This window comes from Centroberyx gerrardi, chromosome 12, assembly GCF_048128805.1.
Source record: "Centroberyx gerrardi isolate f3 chromosome 12, fCenGer3.hap1.cur.20231027, whole genome shotgun sequence".
Classification (NCBI taxonomy): domain Eukaryota; kingdom Metazoa; phylum Chordata; class Actinopteri; order Beryciformes; family Berycidae; genus Centroberyx; species Centroberyx gerrardi.
This window is the reverse complement of record NC_136008.1, coordinates 2,530,316-2,552,803: the sequence shown is the minus strand read 5'-3', so window position 1 is coordinate 2,552,803 and position 22,488 is coordinate 2,530,316. Positions and strand designations below refer to the sequence as shown.

General features: G+C 40.4%; 1 protein-coding gene across 4 annotated transcripts; it reads left to right on the top strand.

Moving 5' to 3' along the window:
* The first annotated feature begins 8,770 nt into the window (after positions 1 to 8,770).
* dek (DEK proto-oncogene) lies at positions 8,771 to 21,432 on the top strand. 4 transcript variants are annotated; one of them, XM_071908683.2, is made up of 12 exons: positions 8,771 to 8,928; positions 9,824 to 9,983; positions 10,661 to 10,759; positions 11,596 to 11,705; positions 12,677 to 12,771; positions 12,965 to 13,094; positions 13,958 to 14,296; positions 15,771 to 15,941; positions 16,357 to 16,459; positions 16,929 to 17,068; positions 19,353 to 19,421; positions 20,331 to 21,432. In XM_071908683.2, the coding sequence occupies exons 2-12, from the start codon at positions 9,860 to 9,862 to the stop codon at positions 20,340 to 20,342; spliced, it is 1,392 nt and encodes a 463-aa protein (XP_071764784.1). In that variant the 5' UTR covers positions 8,771 to 8,928; positions 9,824 to 9,859; the 3' UTR covers positions 20,343 to 21,432. The 4 variants fall into 4 exon arrangements, 2 of the variants coding, with proteins under 2 accessions (XP_071764784.1, XP_071764782.1); XM_071908681.2 differs by having other exon boundaries at positions 16,923 to 17,068; XR_013506947.1 differs by lacking the exon at positions 20,331 to 21,432 and having other exon boundaries at positions 16,362 to 16,459.
* The last annotated feature ends 1,056 nt before the right edge of the window (positions 21,433 to 22,488 follow it).

The following is a 22,488-nucleotide window of genomic DNA, read 5'->3' as shown; positions in this document are numbered from 1 at the left end:
TCTGCTCGTACGCAAAGTGTTAGCGTTGCGAACGGCGTTGTTCACACACTCGTCTGCGTACTTTTGCGTACGACTGGATTTTCCGCCGCGCACGGCTATAACGGTCGCAGATTTAGTTTTGCATGTTTCAATGTCTATCCCTAAAATATCCCTAATTCCTAAAATGGTAATTTCTCGGCAGATATTCTGGCGTGTTTGTTGCTGTGTAGCGGAATCGAGGTGAAAGATGTCGGTAGCTGCGGAAGTTCTGTCAGCTTCTCTTCAGATGATTCTGACATCTGTCCCGGCATCTGTCACGTGACGGGATGCGAGTGTTGCACCTTCCAGCGATCCAGCCTGGCTGCAGGAGCCCAGAGCTGAGGCTTTGTGTCTGATCTCAGTTTGGGGTAAACGGATGTGAAGAGTCTTGTCCCACAGGAAATGACACAATATTCACCAACACTTGGCAACAGTCTCAGAGACGTCAGTTCTACTTTTACCTGAGGTGATTTGTGCTGGGTGTGTTAGAGGAGGGAAAAGAGGCCGGGACTTTTAGTCTGTGATAGATTTGGACGGGACCCAAAAACCCCCCCCACCCACCCCACCCCCCCTACCCCCCATCTGACCAGGGCTTTAGACTCTACATTCCTCCAGGTATCAGTATTGATTGTAATGCATCAAAATGAGAATTCATGTTTATGGGCATTTGTAGTGAGGAAATTAACTGAGCATGACTTGACTCTATTTCGAAGACTGCATGTACCAGTGTTACATAAAACAAATTTAGTCTGTTGCTCATGAAATATGCTTTACAATGAAACATGTACAAAAAAAAAACATTGTTTAAGAGCCAGTATCAAAACTGAAGCAGTACCATCCTAGTATGCAGACTTATAAAATTGTAAAACTGCTAATCATTTGACTTCAGATGATTGAAAATTCCATTTGCAAAAACTAAACCACACTGAAAACGACTGGTGAGTTAGGAACGAGCAGACAGTCTGCATAACATCTCATGGTGAAGAGATGGATGAGAGGGAAACATTTGTTCCTGCTGTTGTTGATTGGCTGGGAGAAAAGGGCAGCACTCCTTTGTGTTCATTTTCAACATATGTTAATAACACACTATGTCAATACATGCTGTTATCAATATATACTGAGCTGAAAAATAACACCTATCTGTGTTGTAGCAAAGCAGACGCATGGATTTGTTTGAAATGAAACAGCTTTTAAGAGCGTGGGAAATTCCAAAATGAATTGAATGTAAGGAAGAAGATATTATGCATAAATCATTCTGGTGAAGAGTCAAATGAAAGGTAATACTATCTACTACTAAGAGATATCAGTCACTGACAAAAGTGATGACTGATGGCAAAAAAAAAAAAACATTAAGCAAACTGTTGCTTTTTCAAAGGACAGTAGGCAAATATACAAAAATATATTTCTATATTCTGACAAAGCCATTTGGATTTGGAGATCCAGACATTATGTGCTCTCCTAACTTTAAGTTTCTATGTAAAAACAACAGAAAGGTCTCATGTAAATCTTTTTATGACACTTTCTATAGTTTTCTAAAATGTCTCAGATAAAAATAGTTAATGTTTTTATTGGTGCTGAGAGCCTACATCGCAATAAATAAAATCAATTATATCCTTATTAAAATGAATTTTTATGAAGGCAACAATACTAATGAATATTTGGTTACTGAACTAAACTGTATTGCATTGTGTGAGAGTTAAGTAATATCTTGCAAAACAAACACCAGAGTGATTTTTCATTATGGACGAAGTGATAACAAGTAACCACGTTTTTCAGAAAAAAAGATGAATAAATTATCACCTTAAGCCATGCAAGAATAGGGATTTTTCCAACTGTGTGAAGCATAACAGATCAAAAGTTATGTCTTTAAAGCTCCCTGTTTAAATGACAAACACATAAAAAGATATATTAGTTGGTAAAAAAAAAAAGAAAAAAAAAAGAGGAGAGCCTTACCTGCTCTATTTGAAGAGGATCCTTGACATTTTGGTGAGGTAATTCTACATTTGGATCATTCCCAGTAGACAATAAAACCCTAAGACTGAGGTTTAAGATGGCTTTCTTTGCTGAAAAATTAGCATCTTATGGCAATATGTTAAGATTAAAGGCAGAAAATATAAAATATATATAATATATAAACATAGGAGAAGAGTATAATATGAAAAATACAGGAAAAAGTCGCCTTATTACTTCAAAAACACAAAGTAGAGAAACAGCCTCATAAAGCCACAGCTCTGCACTGTGGGATTCGCGGTGCGGTTTAAAATACTGTGGAGAGAAGTATGGGGGGTGATTAATGCCACGGATAATAAGGAGGAGGAGAAGGAGGTGTATGGGGTGATTAATGCCAAAGACAAAGAGGTGAAGGAGACAGAGGAGTAGCTTCATCTGTGGCTGTGATTCATGCTGCGCTCCAGCTGGAAAAATGCAACGCAGCGTCCCTTGAGGTCAGATTTTCACTTAAAGGAGGGGTATCATTTGCTTTTTCAGCAATTTTATATAATTACCTGGTGTCTATAAAATACATCTGTCAAGTTTTTTTCAGTAAAAATCGTTTAGTTATACCTTTAGCTATTCACTTCCCAGTGTTTGTTTCCCACCTACAAGAAAACAGGTCGTTTTACATAAGCAGCTTCTTATGCTAATGAGTTACTGCTCTGATTGGCTGGCCATTCTAGAAGGCCCGCCCTCCTCTTAGTGCTGATTGGTCAATTTCAGACAGTCCAGCGTCTACATAGACACTGGAGCAAAATCTGACTGGCTTGTACAAGGGGGCGTGTTTTATAGTTGGTGACTGGGGGGAAACGGCATAGTAATATGATTCAATTTTATTACTGTGATTACTTCACACCTCCAAGAACCAAAATCACCAGAAATACTAAGAATTGTCACATCCTAGGATACCAAGTTTTCTCAACCCGAGATTGTTGGCAAGCAGTTATCTGACGCACGTCAACATGGCAGCATACACTGTAAATGCTCTACATCACTGCTTTAAACCTGTCAATAATCTTCAAAATACACTTAAGCTTGAGCATCTCAAACTGTGCCTCAAACAATCCAAACGTCTAAAGTTACCTCGGGTACATCGGATGAAAAGTAACAAGAACATCTAAAAGTAGAGCAACAACACATCAACTGGCATCTGCTGCCCAGTTGATGGTTTTTGCCAATGTTTCTGGACAATACACCTGTTCACCAATACAGGAGAAAAAAATGGCAAAAAGAATTGTAGAATTTTTTTTTTTTTTGTGACCAAGTTTTTTTTATTTTTCCCAATGTGAGGGATGCAGGTACCTTAACAATGACATTAATTATATATAAAAATAATAATAATAATAATAATAATAATAAAAAATAATAATAATAATAATAAAAAATAACAAAAATAAATTATAACAATAATAACAGTAATAATAATAATATAAATATACATATATGCACACACGTACATACATACACACATGCATATATAAAAAACATACATATATATAATAATAGTAGTAACAATATAAAATGAAATACTTTCATATATATACATATATACATATACACACACATACACATATATACACATATACACACATACACCCACACTCACACACACACACACCTACATTTTGTTTTGGTTTTGCATGGATCTGGCTGTTTGAAGGGGAGAGAACAAAATAAATAAATAAATAAATACAATTCTAAACAATTTTTCTCTTCTCCCTTCCTCTTCCCTTTAAGTTGATATATATTTAACTAAACTCCATGCTCAAAAATTGTAGAAATTTTATATCAAAATGAACAGAGTGTCTCTTTCTGGTAAACAGCACATTTCTGTTGATGACTCATCCTGCACTCGGGGGCGGAGACAAAGATTTCATCCAATCAAATTTTTATATCAATTTGGAATTATTCCCCCCACCCCCCACTATTTATTTTATTTTTTTTGCTTTATTGCAGCTCAGTTCAGCTGCAACATGGACAAACGAGTGTTTCTGCTTCACTATTCATCCACAGCTGAGTGTAGACAGCTGTAGGTGTTTGATCTGAACCGCCCACTTCCTCCATCTCATTAATATTCAAATAAGCCCCTGCTGCTGCTGCTCCCCCCCCCCCAACTTTCTGTTTCATTCGGAAATACGACAATACACGTAATGAAATCAAGCTCTCCATGACACTTCATGGAGTCTTTAACTTTGCACATGAACACTTTTTTCACCATGTCACATAATAAATCAAGACATGTTTGCGCTGATCTCATATTGAGTGTCCTTTGAGGCTGTTTGGCCCTGCCAGTTGTTTACCTTTAGATGACCTTAAATTTATCATAAATGGTTAAACATATACATTTGAAATGCAAAGTTGCCCTTACAGTTGCTAATGTTAACTAGCCAGCTAACATAACATTAACTCTTGCATGGGGAAAGAAACCAGCCACACAAACATCACCTTATTGCAAACGTCCATGATTCCTCCCTGGTTTTTCCTCCCTGGTTTTTCCTCCCTGGACCACTGGAACACACAGAAGATGTATTTACAGCCAGCTGGGAATTTCTGACTTCGAATGGAATGCAATTTAATGCCAAAGAGAAGAGGAAGTGACAGAGCATGTGTCAACTCATCCTATGTGGCCTATAATCTTATGCAATTATGGGCAGTAAACACTTCTATTTGCTGTCTTCTCTGTTTATATGTATTTAATAATGTTTCACTTAAAGATGGTTTTCATTAAAGAATGTAAAAGCCTCCTTACTGCTCGTGATTTGTTGGCACTGTTTATTATTTCTCATGCACAATTGGGCTATTGGCATTTCTCTTAATTACTGGCATGGCACAAATAATTCAATAATTTAAAAGAACGCACAATTTCTTTGAGAATAACAGTAAGGTCACTCACAGCTCACTATCATACAGTCTGATGTATTTCCCCTCTCACAGTGGGACGGTGTTAGCGAGCTAGCAGCTTAGTTTCCACGACACTGTCGCGTCTCCTCCTCCTCTCGCTTCTCTGTGGCATTCATCACCCCCCATACGGGACTGCAGGGAGGGAGCCAATCAGCTTGAGATGGCGCTGCTAGGCAACAAACTGGTTTTCTGAATCAAACCTTATGGAAATGAAAGAGCTGCTCCACTTTCCCGGCACATCCCTGTTCCCAGAGCGCCACCATGTGTCCCGCAGCTCGTCACATGATGCAGCGCTGAGGGGAAACTGTGCTTGTATTTTCAAATCATGTTTTACTTAGCTACAGGCAAACTAATTTTTTATTTTTTTTTAACATTGAGTCAACATATGAATGGGCTTGTACACAGTTACACTCCTGTGTATCAGTTTTAGAATATAGTAATCAATCTTGTAATTCAAAGAGGAGTACTGCTCCATTTAAGAATTCATATATACAGTATACAGTATATTCCTATAGTCTAGGACAGTCCAGTGTTTTAGTGAATATGATCAACTCACCCAAAGTCAGTCACACACACACACACACACACACAAGTAAACAAAGTGAAATAAAATTGGGAAAAAAGGCAGACTCTACTAATAAACGTTTGTTCCCAGTACTGCAAGTGCTGCTGGAGTCTATTCTTTTCCAGTGTTAGCTGCCCATTCCCTTCACCTTATCTTTTATCCTTTTTTCCTAATATTCCAAACAAGGCAGACTCTACATCACATGTAGGACAGACAGTATGACTGTATTGTCAAGGTAGAAATCATACGTTATTATGTAAATTTCCATTCAGTATTCTCCTGTTCCTCTAACAAGGTCTGAGAATGGACTCCACATTTTCAAGAAGACAACAGTAAACATGTTCCCCCCCAATCAGAAACAAGTAATATGTCTTCAGCTGTAACTGCAGTTCCCTCTTGGTGTCACGGTGAGGTGTGGTGAGGACCCAAATGCAGGACAGCGAGGCAGGTAGTGATCAAACCCCAAGACTGGGTGTTTAATATAACGGGTGCAGGAAACAACAGGTAAACAGAGACGGGAGCACTTAACTGACACGTAACAGAAAATAATGAACCGACAAAGACTGACTGGGGAACAAGACTAATATACACATGGGGAGGTGATTACAAGTCAGACACAGCTGGGGCAGACAGGTACACATAGAACTAAAAGAACCAGACAGGGAAACAATACACAAAGAAATACAAAACCTAGACAATGAACAAAGGGACTGAAAGTCACAACCGTGACACTTGGGCCAGTCAGTGTCCTTTTGAATGCAGGAATGCAGCAGTGAGACGCTTCATTCCCCCAAGTTTGTTCAACATCCCACAAGTAAACAACTGTTGTAGCGCCCCCATCAGGCCACTCAGTAAAACTTGGAAAATGCCAGAATGGAGCAATGAGGCACATCATTCCCCAAAGTTTTGTCAAAATATGAACAGCGGTGTCTGAGATATTCTACGTGATGAACAGACGGACCGGGCCGATCCATAGTCCCTCCCCCCTGATTTCATTGTGGGGAACAAAACCAGATCCTGTCGTCCTGAAACGTTAAATATCACCTGCTCATACCTGGCTGTCTTTGACATAAGCTCCACCTAATTTCACTGTGTGGTTTGTGTCATCTGAAGTCACATGACATAAAGATTACAACTAATGATTCTTCATTCAAAATGAAAATTAATGTGAAACGTTTTCATGCGATATCTAACATTTGAAAGAAAGTGACTCATACTCACACAAAATGAGCACAAATTTATCACAACGTTAAAACTAAAATTACAGTCATTTTTGGATGATGGGTAACTGAAGTGCTTGGTTGACAGAATGAGCTTTACAGGCTGGAGATACTGAAGGATGAACCTCAGCTAATGACTTTTTCTTCTTCCAAAATGAACATACTGTATCTCAAATTGGAAGTGAACTCCTCCTCTGTCCCTCGTTCTCAGGAGTCAGGCAGTGAACTCGAGGGTGATACAGATTCCCAGAAAGGAGCTTCAGGCTAAAAATATCTCCGCTGCTAATTTACAGAAGTCCAGGTTTTTTTTTTCTTTCAGGTTTCTGGATCCTGGCTTCACTTCCCAGCCTGCTGACCGCTGAGGACAAAAACCTGAAGATCGCTGCACATTTCCAACGGCAATTACAGGAGCAGCCAGACAGCGTGCTGTCAGCCGGACGCCTCGCTGCTGTCCCACTTCTCATTATTCATCCATATATAGCTGAGGGAAGAACTGGGAGCCTTCAGCCGGTCAGGTCTGTTGAGCTGGGACTGTACGGTCCATAATAATCAGCATAATAATCAGCAACTGAATTGAGGTCACTGAAGTGGAAGTTGTGCACTGGGAAAATTAATTTCATCTTATCCTCATCAATTCCTCTTGTAATCAGTTTTTTTCCCAGACTTTCCCAGACTCTTTTTATGGAAGCGCAGGCTGACATCTGAAAACACTAACAACCCAAAGTTTGGCGGTCTGTGCTGAGGTTTGTTGTGTTGTGTGTGTCAGAGACTTTTGTAGCAGGAGATGATTTCCATCGATGCCGCTGCAATTCCTACTTGTTGCCAGAGGAGGAACTCGAGGAACTCAAACTAACGGAGGTGTGGAGAACTTCTCGTCAGGAGATGTTGGATAAGGAGAGCTTGTGGAGTCAGAGGAAAAGTTTTTAAATATTTGAATTTTGGAGAAAATACACAATGACTGAACTCAAAGTGAACTGACATTAACCCTGCTGAGAGACTCTGGACAGTTTAGTTTCATGTTATCTTATTTTGCAGTAAATCATAGAAGCAAAGATAGAAAATGAAATTACCATTTGTGTCCCGGGGGAAAAATGGGGGTCCGTGGCTCTAATGAGTTTTTATTTGGGGAACCGTCATATGAAAACGTTTGAGGAACCCTGAACACAGTCAACAAACTACAAACCTGTCTGTTTGCAAGGTAAAAGTGATATTCACTCATTTCTCTGACAAAGGTAGGTGACGGAGGAATACACTGGCCATACACAGGTAAACAGTAAGTCAAGGTCAAAGGTCATGATGAGGGTTTGGCTTTTATCCCAACAAAAATCATATCCATAAATGCTATTAAATGATATAGTCTGCTTCTGTACCAGCCATACTTTTGCCGGGACAGGAGATAAACTTTAAGACATTTTTCTCAGTGACTGCACTGCTCTTTGGCTCTGAAGGACAGGATGATGATCAACAAAACAGTGTTCAGCGTCATTTACAGCAATGGACAGCAAAGTCACATTTAAATTCAAACACATCACCAACAATGAAATACCTGTGACGGTCACTTCAAGTAAAATGAACAAAAATGAGCAACATTCATCTGATTTTTGGATCATAACTGAATGCCATGATCATAACACTGATCATAACAAAATGCCATGACAGGACACAGATACTTGCTTTGTTTGTTTGTGGTTGACAATGCAAGACTCAATGTCTGATTTCTCCTCTTTATTCTGCCGCTGCGGCACAAAATAGCGCTGTGCCACTGGGTTTCTGAAATAAACAATAGCCAATAGAGAACTACTTTTGTTGTCTTGTCCAGTTTTTACATTTTTTTCCGTCCAAGCCTACCTGGATGCGCAACACGCCGTACTTGCAACGTTAAACTCGTCGAAAGTACGAGCATGCGAGAAGCACCTGAACGCGGCATCATTCAACTGACAGCCCAGCCTCCGTTGTTGTGTTGTCGTCACCAGGCCGGGGTCCAATCAGCGGAGTAGCCGCCGCGGCAGTCCCCGCCCACCAGCCGAACCGCCATTTTGAAAGCTCAAACAAAAAGCAAACAGACGCAGTTCTCTGGTTCATAACAAGGTAAAGTTTTATTAGCTCACTAGATAATGCCAGATAGTGACAGTTTGGATATTTGATTACATTTACCCGGAATATGTTTCTGACAGACAGCGTCAGGCCGTAAATCAGACTGATCGCCGTTTCCCTCAACGTTACTGCACTGCTGTAAGTTGTTGTTGTCACAGCAAGCTGGCTAAGGTTAGCAGGCAGTTAGCTGCATGGACTAGTTTATTAGCTAACGTTAGGTTGTCAGTTTTAATTCAAATGCAAAATAGTTAACAACAACTAATCAGTCAAACCGTAGTTTACACCAAGGTGTCACAGGAGTGGGTGTTGTGTCTTATCTGGGCCCAGTAGCTGGCTAACTTAACACGCAAGTTAGCTAACATGTTTGAAATGCCTACAGCGCGCCAATCCACACTGACGTCGCTCGGTGGAGAAGAAGATAAGCGACAGCATCAAGCTGGACAGTATGAAGGGACACTGAGGACACATTTAAATAAATAACCAAATAGTTCCTCTGATGCTTAGCATTAGCTGAGCCTACATGCAAAATCTGCCGCTCGTATTTCATTCCTGGACCTAAACAGATTTAAGGTTAATTGAAGGTTCCCTCTGTTTCCTCTCAACACACCTTAGACCTGATCCTGTAGCTGTTGCACACAAACTGTATCTGTCCCGATACCAGCCAAACTTCATTCAGAAGTCGGGCAGTTTTTATCGGCAATTAAAGGTACATAACATACCTGACAGAACCTGAGTTAACACGTCAACGAATCTTTAGAAGCCACTCTACTATTCAGAATACATACAAGTTAATACACCAAGCAGCACTTCAATACAATTTCATTTCCATATAATTTACCAGAAGACCTGAACAGTTCATAAAAGGTCTTAAGTTATGTCCTGCTAGGTATGTTTGCAAGGCAAGATTAATCTTCCAGGTTTTTGAATGGACTTCGGCTCGTCTTTCTCTCCACACAGGAGTGAACGGCACAGGTCAGGACTAAGTGATGGTGTAATTAAACTGATGCATGTGTGTTCATCTTTCCCCTGACAGGATAAGTTGACACAGACAGACCCCGGCGGTGCAGATATGAGTGAGCTGGCGGAGGAACCGATGGAAAGCTCTGCGGTGTCAGAGGAAGATGTGGAGGAACCAAAGAAGGAGGCGGAGGAAGAGCGGCCCAGTCCCAAGAAAAGCCGCACCAGAGGGCCGGGTAAACACAAACTCATCCCAACACACATGATTACACATTTTATGTAGCTGTAGTTCTGCCCTCTTCACTCATACTGTGATGTTTGTTGTTGTGAAGAATGATGTTCAGCTACAGAGTGACATGGTCTACACTACGAAACCAAACCCCTTAATTTGATCCCTGAATTGTCCTTAATTTCTCCATTACATAAACATTAATTATCCATTATAAATGACATGGCAAGTAAGGTTAGTATCATGAGTTTTTACAGGATTTATTCATAGGTTGATTCATGGAGACACCAGTAATTAAGGGATTTTTTTATGCCTTTTATGCAGGTTTACAGGTTATTAATGAGTTGTTAATGGAAAGTTCCTGTCTCCCTGAATTTTACATTAAATTGCAAAGTAAGGAGTAAAAACTTAATGGGTGTTTAAGGAGGTTTTGATGGGGTCTCCTCCGTTAATAACTCCTTTAATTGATTTTAAGGTTTTTGCATGAATTAAGGGGTGAATTAATGTAAATGTAAGGTTATTTTAAGGGATTACTGGTTTGTAGAGCTAGTTGAGTCATACTGCCCAGCCGCTCTCAGCAGACATCATGCTGAACACCCACTAAAACCTTCATATCCAGTGAAGATATTAAGCTCTCAGTCTGTTTTTGACTTTCTTTCTGTCATATGTATTTCCTCGCTGCAGCTGTAGGTGAAATCCTCGAGGGAAAGCGAACAAAGAAAATAATCGAGCGGCTCGATTTCCAGATGCCGAAGCCAAAGGAGAAGCTAAAGATCGAAGACGGTAAGATGTCTGACACCCTGAAGAAACATGTTGGTGGTGTGAAATAAATCATTTGTGTGGAGAGAGAGAGTGTGCAACCTTCATATTTTTATTTACTAAGATCTTTGATTATGACAAACTCTGGTAGTTAGTGGTTAGTGATATAAGTCTATATTTAGAAGGTCACAAGATTGCTGGACATGATGCATTTTAGGGCTGAACAATTAATGGGAAAAAACTGAATATTGCACTATGAACTACTTCAATTTCCAAATCGCATGAGGCTGCACATATTTTATCAGAGTGGTGGAGCTCAGAATGGATCCTAAAGGTGATGTTCTGACCCATACATTCAATTCCACATTATTTAAAAACATTTGTTTTCAAACACTGCAAATCTTAAGCAACAGTAAAAGAAAGAAACATCTAAAATAGAAATAGAGAAATGTCTCTGTATACTGTATTTTGTTTTCTGTAAATTATTGAATTTATTTATCCTTTATTTAACCAGGAAAATCACATGGAGGTTTACATCTCTTTCGGCCAAGACGGCAGCATATATTGTTTCACCATTATAAAACATAAAAGACAACAAAACATAAGGCATGTGAAATAAAATAAAAGCCTAATACATCCCAAAAGCATGTGCACTCCGAGGACAGCAGTTCATCAATTTGGACTTTAAAATTGGTATGAAATGGTCCAGTTGTAAGTCCTTTATATCACAGTGAAATAATCACAATATAATTATTTGTCAGTATCATGCAGCTCTAATACATTTAGTTGGTTAGTGAGGAAGCCTTTGTGCATCTCTCTCCTGTGTGAATGCCTTCAGCTTGTTTCTTCTCTCCGTTCAGGTGGAGGAGATAAACTAGGAGACATTCCTCGCACCAACTACCACATTGGGAAGATGAAGCCGGCGGATCTGAAGCCTCTGCACACCATCCTGTTCGACAGGCCGGGGAAGGTAAACACACCTGGAGCCGAGCCGCCGGAGGGAAATAGATCCAGGTTTACTCTGCGGGAGTGAAGTTTAATGTCTGAGTCTCTGTCCTAAAGCTGTAAACACTAACTGAACACTTCAACCACAGTTAAATCAGACAAATAGACAGATAAATGTGGCATGTGAAATGTCTTAGACCGGGTTGCGGGTAAAAAAAAAAATCATTGAAATTTAAGGTCATAAAAAGTATTAAAATATCTTCAATCTAGTTTTTAGTGGTCTTATTTTTTCACCTTGTAATGGCAGTATACTATATTATAGTTTGTATTCTACCATGCCAAAAATATTTTAAAAATAATGCCTCGGACCTCGTGGGTCCTCGTGTCACACCAGCACAGTTAAAAAAACATATATATATTTATATAGGGAAACACTGAACCAGAACAGGGTTTGTAGTGCAAAATGCATCATATCTGCTTTGCTTAACACAACTGGAATTAATTTCCCTCAACAATTAACCTCCAGTATTGCTTTTTGTTACACCGCTCTTTTATAGTTTCACAACTTTCATCAGCTATGTTCAAAAACATCAGTTGGTTTTAACAGCTTTGCTTCTGTATTTGGGTTTTTAAATAGGTCTTAAATTCAATTCCAGGAAACATTAAAAAGGTCTTAAAAAGTCTAAAGTTTGGTTTCTGAAACCTGCAGCAGGGAAAGAGGGGTTTAAAAATCTTCATATTAAGTTGTATTATGTATTATGTGTACAGAGGGATAGATTTGTGCTCTTGTACAGATTCACAGGCTGTTGCTCCCTCTAGTGGTTCAAATCTCCCTCTGCTAGTTTGGTGTAATTGCCTCCTTGAAGTTGGTAACATCCTCTGCTGTAGTCTTTTAACAAACCCGCCACAGAACTGACAGCAACAGAGAATAAGTGACATTACACTTTAAATGTGAATATTATTCTCAAATCAATTCATGGTTCGCTCCCATGTCAGATGGCCACGATGAGGAAGAACATGCGTCTGTTCAACGGCTTTCCCTTCGAGGCGGACAGCGAATCCTACACCAAAAAGAAAGATAAACTAATCAGGTGAGTTTCTGATCACAGACCAGTTTGCTTCTTACATTTCTCTCGTTGTGGATGCAATTTTCCAGCTACCTGAATGTGAAGGAAAGACTGTTGTAGGAGGTGGAAAGGAGCGAGGAGGTGAAGATGTGAACGCAGACAAACTGAACCGCTGCAGACGGGCTGAAAGGGCAAATATCTTTCTGTTTGGATGCAGGAATTCGTCTTTTAACAACTCCAAACTGAGAGGGATCTGTAAGGTGCTGGACCTGGAGAAGAAGGGAACCCAGTCCGATCTGATCGACAGGATCCTGACGTTCCTCACCGCCCCCAAGAACAGCGGGAAGGTGAGCTGCAGCGGTTTTATTGTTTCTTAGTGGCTTGTATTTATAATTGGTTTATGGTCAGTGAAGTCACTTAAAAAATAAAGAAAGAAAGAAAGAAAAGGGAGCAATATATAGTTGATGATTATTATTTTTGTTCCTCCTGTGCCACCACAATAGCAGTAATATGTTGAGGTGAATTCATTAGCAATTCCTGATGTTCTTTAACATTCAAATATTGAGCACAAGGATGAGCGGGTTGTCCTATCATTGTAACAAATGTTTGAAAATGCATGCTCAAACATTAGTGAACAAATTAAAATTTGTGTTTACATTTTGAAATGATCTAATTGAAAATGAATTCAGTCCAAACTGACTGAATCTCAATCAGTCACTCAGAAAATTAATCGATTATAATAATTTTAGTCATTCATCAAGTAAAAATACCAAACATTTGTACGTAGTACATGATTAATGTAGTTACGGCTTCACAGATGCTAAGATTTACTGCTTTTCTCTGTTTCATATCATTATGAAATGAATACTTCGGGGGGTTTTCTTCTTTAGTCTGAACGGCAGACTAAAGAAGAAATTTGAAGAGTCACTTTTGACGCATTTGTCATTATTTCAGACATTTTGTAGACTAAATGATGAATTGATTAATTGAAAAAACAATCACTAAGGAAAATAATTGTTAGTTGCAGCCATATAAAGTATCCAAACAATATTTTACCAGTGCAACCAGCATTAGAACCAGAGAAGGAATCAGAACAGGAACGGATGTGGAACAAGACTCTTAAGCACCAGCGCTACCTAAACTCACAGAGGGAAGAATCAGCCCGTCTTTACTCATCAGTGCTGTAACTGAAATCTCTGTCCCCCGGCAGCCTCTGCTCTCAAAGAAAAAGAAGAAATCAAAGAAGAAACTGTCAGGCGACGACTCGAAGGCCAACACCAAGAAAAAGAGCAAACCGAAGCCCAGGAGCTCGTCGGCCAGCCCCAAGAAGGCCAAGACGGGGAGCAAGTCCAAAGCCATCGTCATGGACTCCAGCAGCGACGACGACGACGAAGAGGAAGACGACAAGGCGGGCGCGGCGGCGGAGGCCGAGGGCTCCGACACCGAGGAGAAACCGTCTAACAAAGACGAGGAGCAGTCTGAAGAGTCGGAGGACTCTGCAGAGGAAGAGGAGGAGGAGGAGGAGGAGGAGGAGGAAGAAGAAGAGGAGGTGAGGTTGCCACTTTCACTGTTTTACCATCAGCTAGATATTTAGAGTAGAACAAGACACCAAATGATGTTTGGTTCTCTGTAGACAGTAGGGCTGAACAATTAATAAAAAATTTATCGAAATCGCAATATGGCCTACTGCAATTTTCAAATCCTAGGAGGCGCAATATTTGTTCAAGGTGAAATGTGTGTCAAAATACCATTTTAAATTAAATACTGTCGTGCTGCAGAGATGTCCTGGCCTACACATCATATTTTACAGACTCAAGAAAACATCTTTGTTTGGTACAGATCCCCGCAAAAATCACACCATAATCATTTTAATATGTTTCTCAATGAAAATGAGAATAATGATGTAAAAATTATCATTCCCTCTAATATCGCAAATCATATCGCAATTGCAATATCAGTCAAAATAATCGCAATTAGATATTTTTTCAAAATCGTTCAGCCCTAGTAGACAGACAGGGTGTCTGCAGGTCCTGGAAAAGTACTGAACCATCTTAAAAGTTAAATGCGTAATATTTCTGCTGCCCTGAAGCATAATCTGACTAGTAAATATCAGCAGGTTCCTGGATGGTAGAGAGTGAAACAAAGTGAACAGAGATTTCTGCATTCAGAAACACAGGAGCGGGCCGAGGCTGAAGGCTCTCCTGCCACACCAAGGTCCCTTCAAAAATCTGTCAGTTTCTGCCTTGCTTATCGGCAAAAAACACACATCTGAAAATATAATTTGAGACTTTGTTACTAATTTGTAGGATGTTCTGGTAAATTCGGCATGTAGATAATCTTCCCGTTTATGTGCCGAAGTGATGTTACTTCACACAAAATAGCGACTTCTTACCGTCAATATGTTCCAAAAATCAACAGACAGCAGGAATCATAATCACAGTGTGTCCATCGAATAAAAGAAATGGTCTGACTCAGTAAAACATGACAGAAGGTTGATTTTTTTCCAGGAGGCCATGCATTCTTATATTCTGAAAGGCCTATAGTTGTTTTCATTTTCATGTTTATTATATTTGCAAAATAGTTCTTAAATGTCCTTCTAACTGCCATTAAAAATGTCTTAAAATCTGTTAAGCTGGGAAAAAAAAGTACAGAAGTACAGAATGTCAAGCATTGGCTTGATTTGCTTTTGAAGGATTTCTTTGCAAAATGAGAGATCCACCTTTTGGGGGAAAAAGTGACGCCTACTCTTAAAAATGACTGATGCCACAATTAAAAAAACATCTATGGTACTTTTTAAAGGATGGCAGGTAGCTGAAGTCCTTAGTAGATAAAATAACACTTAAGACATACCGGATCCTTAATATTTTAGAGATATTAAATGATGAGCTTTAGGTAATGTTTATTTATTTTCAAAAACTTCATCCCTTCATGCCACATACAGTAAACTGTAACATACTCCAAACCCAGCTGGACTCCCTTCACTTTGTCGTGCAAATCTTTAACCCCCAAACTTTTCTTGCCAGTCTCCCAAGTCAAAGCCAGCCAAAGGGAAAGCTGCGTCCAAGAAATCGGCTCCAGTGAAAAGGCAGCGGACACCAGCGAAGAAGACGGCTCCTCCTAAAAAGAGGGCGAAGAAGGAAGTTTCAGACCGGTCCGAGTCCGACGCTGACAGCGACAGTGAAGCCGAGGAGAAGGTGAGACACAAACATGTAGCTGACACTTTTATAGTTTTTAAAAAATATTCACATTGGCATTAAATCTGAGGGGGGAAAACTCCAGTAAGCTGTGGGTGTGTTCTGCAGTTGTATTTTTTCTGTATGCTGTAAATATATATACGTCTTCATGTATTTTCATTTGAATATTTTCTATAGTGTTTGTCTAATAACCTGTATTTGCGCTATCAAATTTTTCTCCGCTGTTCCTTATTATCTGTCACTGCAGTTTCCCCTGGGAGATCATTAAAGTTTCACCTGATCTAATCTAGTCTAAAAGGGAGAACGTGCTGGAACTGGGTTTTCTTTTTGCTCGGCCGGGAGAAGCACGGCTCCCGGCTGGTCGTGTTGTTAGTGATGTCACTGCTGCCTGCTGATCTTCTCTGTTGTTTCTCAGCCCAGAAAGAAGGCGGCGGCCAAGCGAGCGGCTCCCGCCAAACCGGCCGCCAAGACCAAGAAGGCCGACAGCAGCAGCAACAGCAAAAAAAACACGAGCACAGGTGAGGGAACGGAGTCTGAGTGAGGCTGAAGGCAGCTGATCGTAGATAATCGTATATCGTGATTTTATTTTGCCGTGATTAACTATCATCTAATTCGGCAGTATTGAAGTGTTTGTTATAAATTTCCTTCTCCTCTCTCCCTGTGTCTCTCTCCCTCTTACTCTCTCTTTCTCTTGAGAATGGAAAAATCATTTGCTTCTGTCTCTCTCTTTTCTCTACAGCTGTAAAACCAATTCATTTTTCTTTCGCTCCACTTCTTCTCTCGTCTCATGCTCTCTCTCTATCTGCCTGTTTTTCTCTCCTTGTCTCTCTTTCTCGATATACTATTTATATATATATATGTGTATATATCTCATCTCTCTGTCTCTGTCTGTCTCCCTCTCTCTCTCTCCCTCTCTCTCGCTCGCTCGCTCTCTCTCCCTCTCTCTCTCGCTCGCTCGCTCTCTCTCTCTCTCTCTCTCAGTGACAGAGGACAGTTCAGACGACGACGCTCCGCTCATCAAGATGATAAAGAAAGCTCCGACTGACGATCAGCTGAAGGAGACGGTGCAGAGTCTGCTGAAGGAGGCGAACCTGGAGGAGATGACCATGAAACAGATCTGCCAGAGGGTAGAAACACACAGCTTCTACTGACAGGACTGAGACAGTAGAGACTCACACTGCTTCTACTGACAGGACTGAGACAGTAGATACACTGCTTCTACTGACAGGACTGAGACAGTAGATACACAGCTTCTACTGACAGGACCGAGACAGTAGAGACTCACGCAGCTTCTACTGACAGGACGAGACAGTAGAGACTCACACTGCTTCTACTGACAGGACGAGACAGTAGATACACTGCTTCTACTGACAGGACCGAGACAGTAGATACACTGCTTCTACTGACAGAACGAGACAGTAGAGACTCACACTGCTTCTACTGATGAGACAGACCGTAGAGACTCACACTGCTTCTACTGACAGGACTGAGACAGTAGAGACTCACACTGCTTCTACTGACAGGACTGAGACAGTAGAGACTCACACTGCTTCTACTCATGTGACTGAGACAGTAGAGACTCACACTGCTTCTACTGACAGGACGAGACAGTAAGTTAAGTCAAGTTTATTTATTTATAAAGCCCTTTATCACAAGCATGTCTCAGAGGGCTTTACAGAGAATGTGTCTAGCTAGGTCTAACTAAACACAATCAGTGGTAAACAAAATTTTGTAGGACAGCATAATGAAAAACACAAGGTAGGAAGGAGCAGATTTAGCGAGACAAACAATCTACCTATTCTATACAGCCTAACCTACCCGGCACCCCAGCCTTAGACCCTAAATGCACACAAGGAAAAACTCCCAGGAAAAAACTTGGAAGAAACCTTGGGCGGGCTGAGGCAGATAGGGATCCCCCCCCCCCCCCCCCCCCCCCCGGGACGGCTTAGTGTGCAATAGGTGCCGGCAAAACATTGACAGAGTCATGGGCAACAATGACGACAGGAGAAAACAGAGAGAGACAAAAGAAGGGGAGGAGCATGCGGCGGTGAGGGGGGGCTGAGGCCAGCAGTAAAGGAGCGAGGGCAGCGGTCATAAATCAGCGTCCGGGAGGGAACAGCGGAAAGGAAGAGCGAGGCAGCACTGACGACGAAGAGCCAGGGCAGCACCCGTCACTGCCAGGTAGAACACTGACCTGGAGTCAGAGAGGAGGAGAGAGAGGAAGCCGCGTACACACACACAACACACCCAGACACACACACAACACACCCAGACACACAACACACCCAGACACACACAGGTAAAGAAGAAGGGGGGAAACAGCTGCAAACAGAACACACAGGGTCAGAGACACAAAAGGGGGCAGCAGCATCAGGGATGTGGGAAGGGACCGAGGCCGGCGCTAGAGTAGCTAGCGCTACAGTAGAGACTCACACTGCTTCTACTGGCAGGACTGAGACAGTAGATACACTGCTTCTACTGACAGGACTGAGACAGTAGAGACTCATACTGACAAGACTGAGACAGTAGAGACTCACACTGCTTCTACTGATGGGACCGAGACAGTAGGGACTCACACTGCTTCTACTGATGAGACTGAGACAGTAGAGACTCATACTGACAGGACCGAGACAGTAGAGACTCACTGACAAGACTAAGACAGTAGAGACTCACACTGCTTCTACTGATGAGACTGAGACAGTAGAGACTCATACTGACAGGACCGAGACAGTAGAGACTCACTGACAAGACTAAGACAGTAGAGACTCACACTGCTTCTACTGACGGGACCGAGACAGTAGAGACTCACACTGCTTCTACTGGCAGGACTGAGACAGTAGATACACTGCTTCTACTGACAGGACTGAGACAGTAGAGACTCATACTGACAAGACTGAGACAGTAGAGACTCACACTGCTTCTACTGATGGGACCGAGACAGTAGAGACTCACACTGCTTCTACTGATGAGACTGAGACAGTAGAGACTCATACTGACAGGACCGAGACAGTAGAGACTCACTGACAAGACTAAGACAGTAGAGACTCACACAGCTTCTACTGATGGGACCGAGACAGTAGAGACTCACACTGCTTCTACTGATGGGACCGAGACAGTAGAGACTCACACTGCTTCTACTGATGAGACAGAGACAGTAGAGACTCACACAGCTTCTACTGATGGGACCGAGACAGTAGAGACTCACACTGCTTCTACTGACGGGACCGAGACAGTAGAGACTCACACTGACAGTTTGTCTGACAGTTCATGAGAAGAAAAACGATTCATAATGATGTGAATCGCAGTTTAAATTGCAATATTCTGTCAGATATTTGTAATTAGATTTTTGTCCATGTCTTTCAGCTGTATTGTCTGTAGAGTTGCAGCTCACCGGCTCCCTCTGTCTTCCAGGTGTACGACACTTACCCAGACCACGACCTGACCAGCAGGAAGGACCTCATCAAACAGACCGTCAAGTCTGTGAGTGTCTGTCGCTGCACACACACACACACACTTCATAACTGTGTAGTAAACACACACTGCTAAACAAGCAAGGATAAGAGGTTTTAACTGCAGCTGATCTGCTCACTTCTCTACCTCCAGACACTGGAACTGAGGAGATTCATCTAAAACCAAGATACCTGTTCTTTTCTTGTGCTACTAAATAAGGTCAGTTTAGTAGCACAAGAAAAGAACAGGTATATATGGTACAAGTACATTTATGTGAGATAAAATCTATAAAAAGAACTCTTTTTTTTTTTTTAATCAAAGTGGAATGGAAAATCAATTAAGTTTTTGTGAAAGTGTAAAATTCCAAAAATGTAGGCCATAAACATATTCACCGCTTGTACTCACTCGGGTTGAATTGCCTCATTGGGAAAAAAAGACTTCATCCTAAGGTTATAGTTAGACATCTTTAATACATTTTTTTTTTTTAATTACTCTAATCTTACCTTTCTTGCTAGGAAGTTTTTTATACCAAAAAGTACAAGGGAGAGAATAATTTTTATAGGCATTGTGTAGCAACTCTTCAGTGTTATTAATTACCTCGATTAGCTGGGGTTATACAGCAGCTGTTAAAAGTCTTCAACCTTGACCTTTTGCACTGTTTTCCTGTGCTACTAAATTAGGTCAAAATACATTTATGACGGATAAAATGTATGCAAAGTACTATTTTTTTTCTATCAAAGTGGAATGGAAAATCAAAGTTTTTGTGAAAGTGTAATCAGAAAATGCTTTTTACATGGCAAATTCTTATTCAGACTGTTGTCTTAATCTGTTTCATATCTGATTATTAACAGTCAGTGTGGTTGCAGTTCCCACTGTTCACCAGCAGATGTCGATAAAGATCACAGGTCACTTACCGCCTCTTTAACTCTTTCCTTCCAGCTGATCACCTGAAGACTCGCTGAAGGAAGAACGACAGAAAGCTGCAGCAGAAATGACTGAAAGCTCCTTCTCATCTGTTTTGTATCATGTTTTTGTTTTTGTACATCAGTGTTACATACAGGCTTTATTATGTTGTTTATTATGTTGTTTTTTATGTTGTTGATTTTTCATGTGTAACTCATGTATCGGTTGTTGGATTAATTCTCTAGTTTTCAGCAGCTTGTTAGCGCTGCTGTCGACACCCAGAGCCTCCGTTAGGATAAAAAGATTGTTTTTTTTTTTTTATCTGAATCCAAGCCAAAGTTTTGATTGATGGAAAAAAAACAAAAAGACTTTGATTTCCAAATCAGTGGATTACATGAATTTTCTCCAACTTTCTGTTCTGTATCAAAAGCTAAAACAAGAATCTGTTATCCTGTGTGAAGGCTGTAAGTAGAATTTGTTTTTATCTTATTCTGTGAAATGTTTGTATTACAGAAGCGAGGATGCAGTCAAAGTTTTTGTTTTTTCTTTTATAAATGAGGCGCCAACAGTCTGCTTTGCTTTGCCTTGTTTGAATATTAATTTAGAAAAAGTACATTTATTCTCCCAAGGTCAACATATTACATTTAAATTCAGATGATTTATGGATTCAGACGATTTAGTGATGAAATCCTCTGCTGTTCCACTGAAGGAACAACAGCTTTCTCATCCTTCATCAGAGCTAACACACATGCGCGCACACACACACACACAGTGTTGATGTTTTGCAGGTCAAACTGATGAGGAGGTTTTTTGGGGTTTTTTGGAAGAATTTCTCTCTTCATGTCTCTCCAGTTAAAACACTGTTTGCCAAATCTGTTCCCTTTGCTTTTGATTCATGAGTCTTTGTTTTTATTTCTGTATGTAAATTTGTACATATGTTTTTGATTAGGTGAAGCTATTTTTGATTAACGCCCATTTCAGCTCATGGTTTCGTCTCATTACTGACAACAGAAGGATTTTCATGTTGGTTTTTTTCGGTCGGATCGCTCCGTAAACAGCTGGATCTTTTTGAAACAAAGAAACACTTCAACTGAATTGTGCTGAATCATTTGCTTACAGATTAAAATTTACCTTTTGAACAAAATAGTGGTTTGACATTTGTGATGCAAAAAAATCTACATGATAGTCTTGCTGTGCATGCTGGGAAATTCTGTAAAACTATGGAGAATACATTTTTAGACTTAGACAAAATGACAGAAATATTGTTGAATCTGGATTCTCATACAGTTTCACATTTTGAATAGTTCTTCTCACGTGTTCTGCTGTATGAGTTCTGACTGAAACACTGCGTGAATTAGTTCAGGTTTGCCAGCGGCCTTTTTGATTCTCTCTGAGGGTTTTTTAGGGTTTCTTTTGAGGTCTGGAATAGGATTGAAAATTAATTGATTATTAAATAGAATTATTTCTGAGGTTATGATTGAGACGTTTGGGGATTATAAAAAAAACATCCAGAAAAGTACAACTAAATATTCACTCCTGATCCACAAATGACGTCACATTTTACGAGGCTGTTGATGTTTCTGGTTGTGAGGAATAATCCTAAATTGTAGTGATGTGACCTTTGACCTAATATGCATATTAGTGTATTGGTTAATTATTAGTCATTACAAACCACGTAGCACCTTATTCTGCACTATTGTATTCTGCAAGTATATGGCAATGATTATGTGTTTTTCCTCAACAGCCTCCTAATCAGTGTTTACAGCAGTCGGTGAAGAAGTTGTTGAACATGAATTGGGCTCTTAGTCTGCTTTACTCAGATTGGGGCTCATAAATTTCCAGTCTCATATTATTGTGGGAAATTATTTAACTATTGGGGGGAAAGCCATAGTTAATAATTAAACTGTGTTCCTTAATCCAGGATCAGCCTGATCCTCCTAATTCTGAGTCAGTTTGTTACTTATCAGACTGGATCCTTGTGATGCTTTGATCAAACCAGATCCAGAGTCCAGACTCTCTCCCGCCACCTGGTGGACAGGTGATGTTACAACATGTTGGGTCGAAGAGAAATGAGAGAAAAACACGAAAAATGTAAACACTTAGACTTAGGACACTAGAAATTGTGAGTTTTTTCTCAGTCTATTACCCCACTTCCCCCTATTGTATTATAAAAAATTTTTTAAAAATCACCTAC

Excerpts from the sequence above, each read along its gene's own strand:
- dek (XM_071908681.2), top strand. The coding sequence starts at position 9,860 with ATGAGTGAGCTGGCGGAGGAACCGATGGAAAGCTCTGCGGTGTCAGAG. Across the intron at positions 10,760-11,595 it reads GAAGCTAAAGATCGAAGACG|GTGGAGGAGATAAACTAGGA; the intron begins GTAAGATGTCTG and ends CTCTCCGTTCAG. Across the intron at positions 13,095-13,957 it reads CCCCCAAGAACAGCGGGAAG|CCTCTGCTCTCAAAGAAAAA; the intron begins GTGAGCTGCAGC and ends GTCCCCCGGCAG.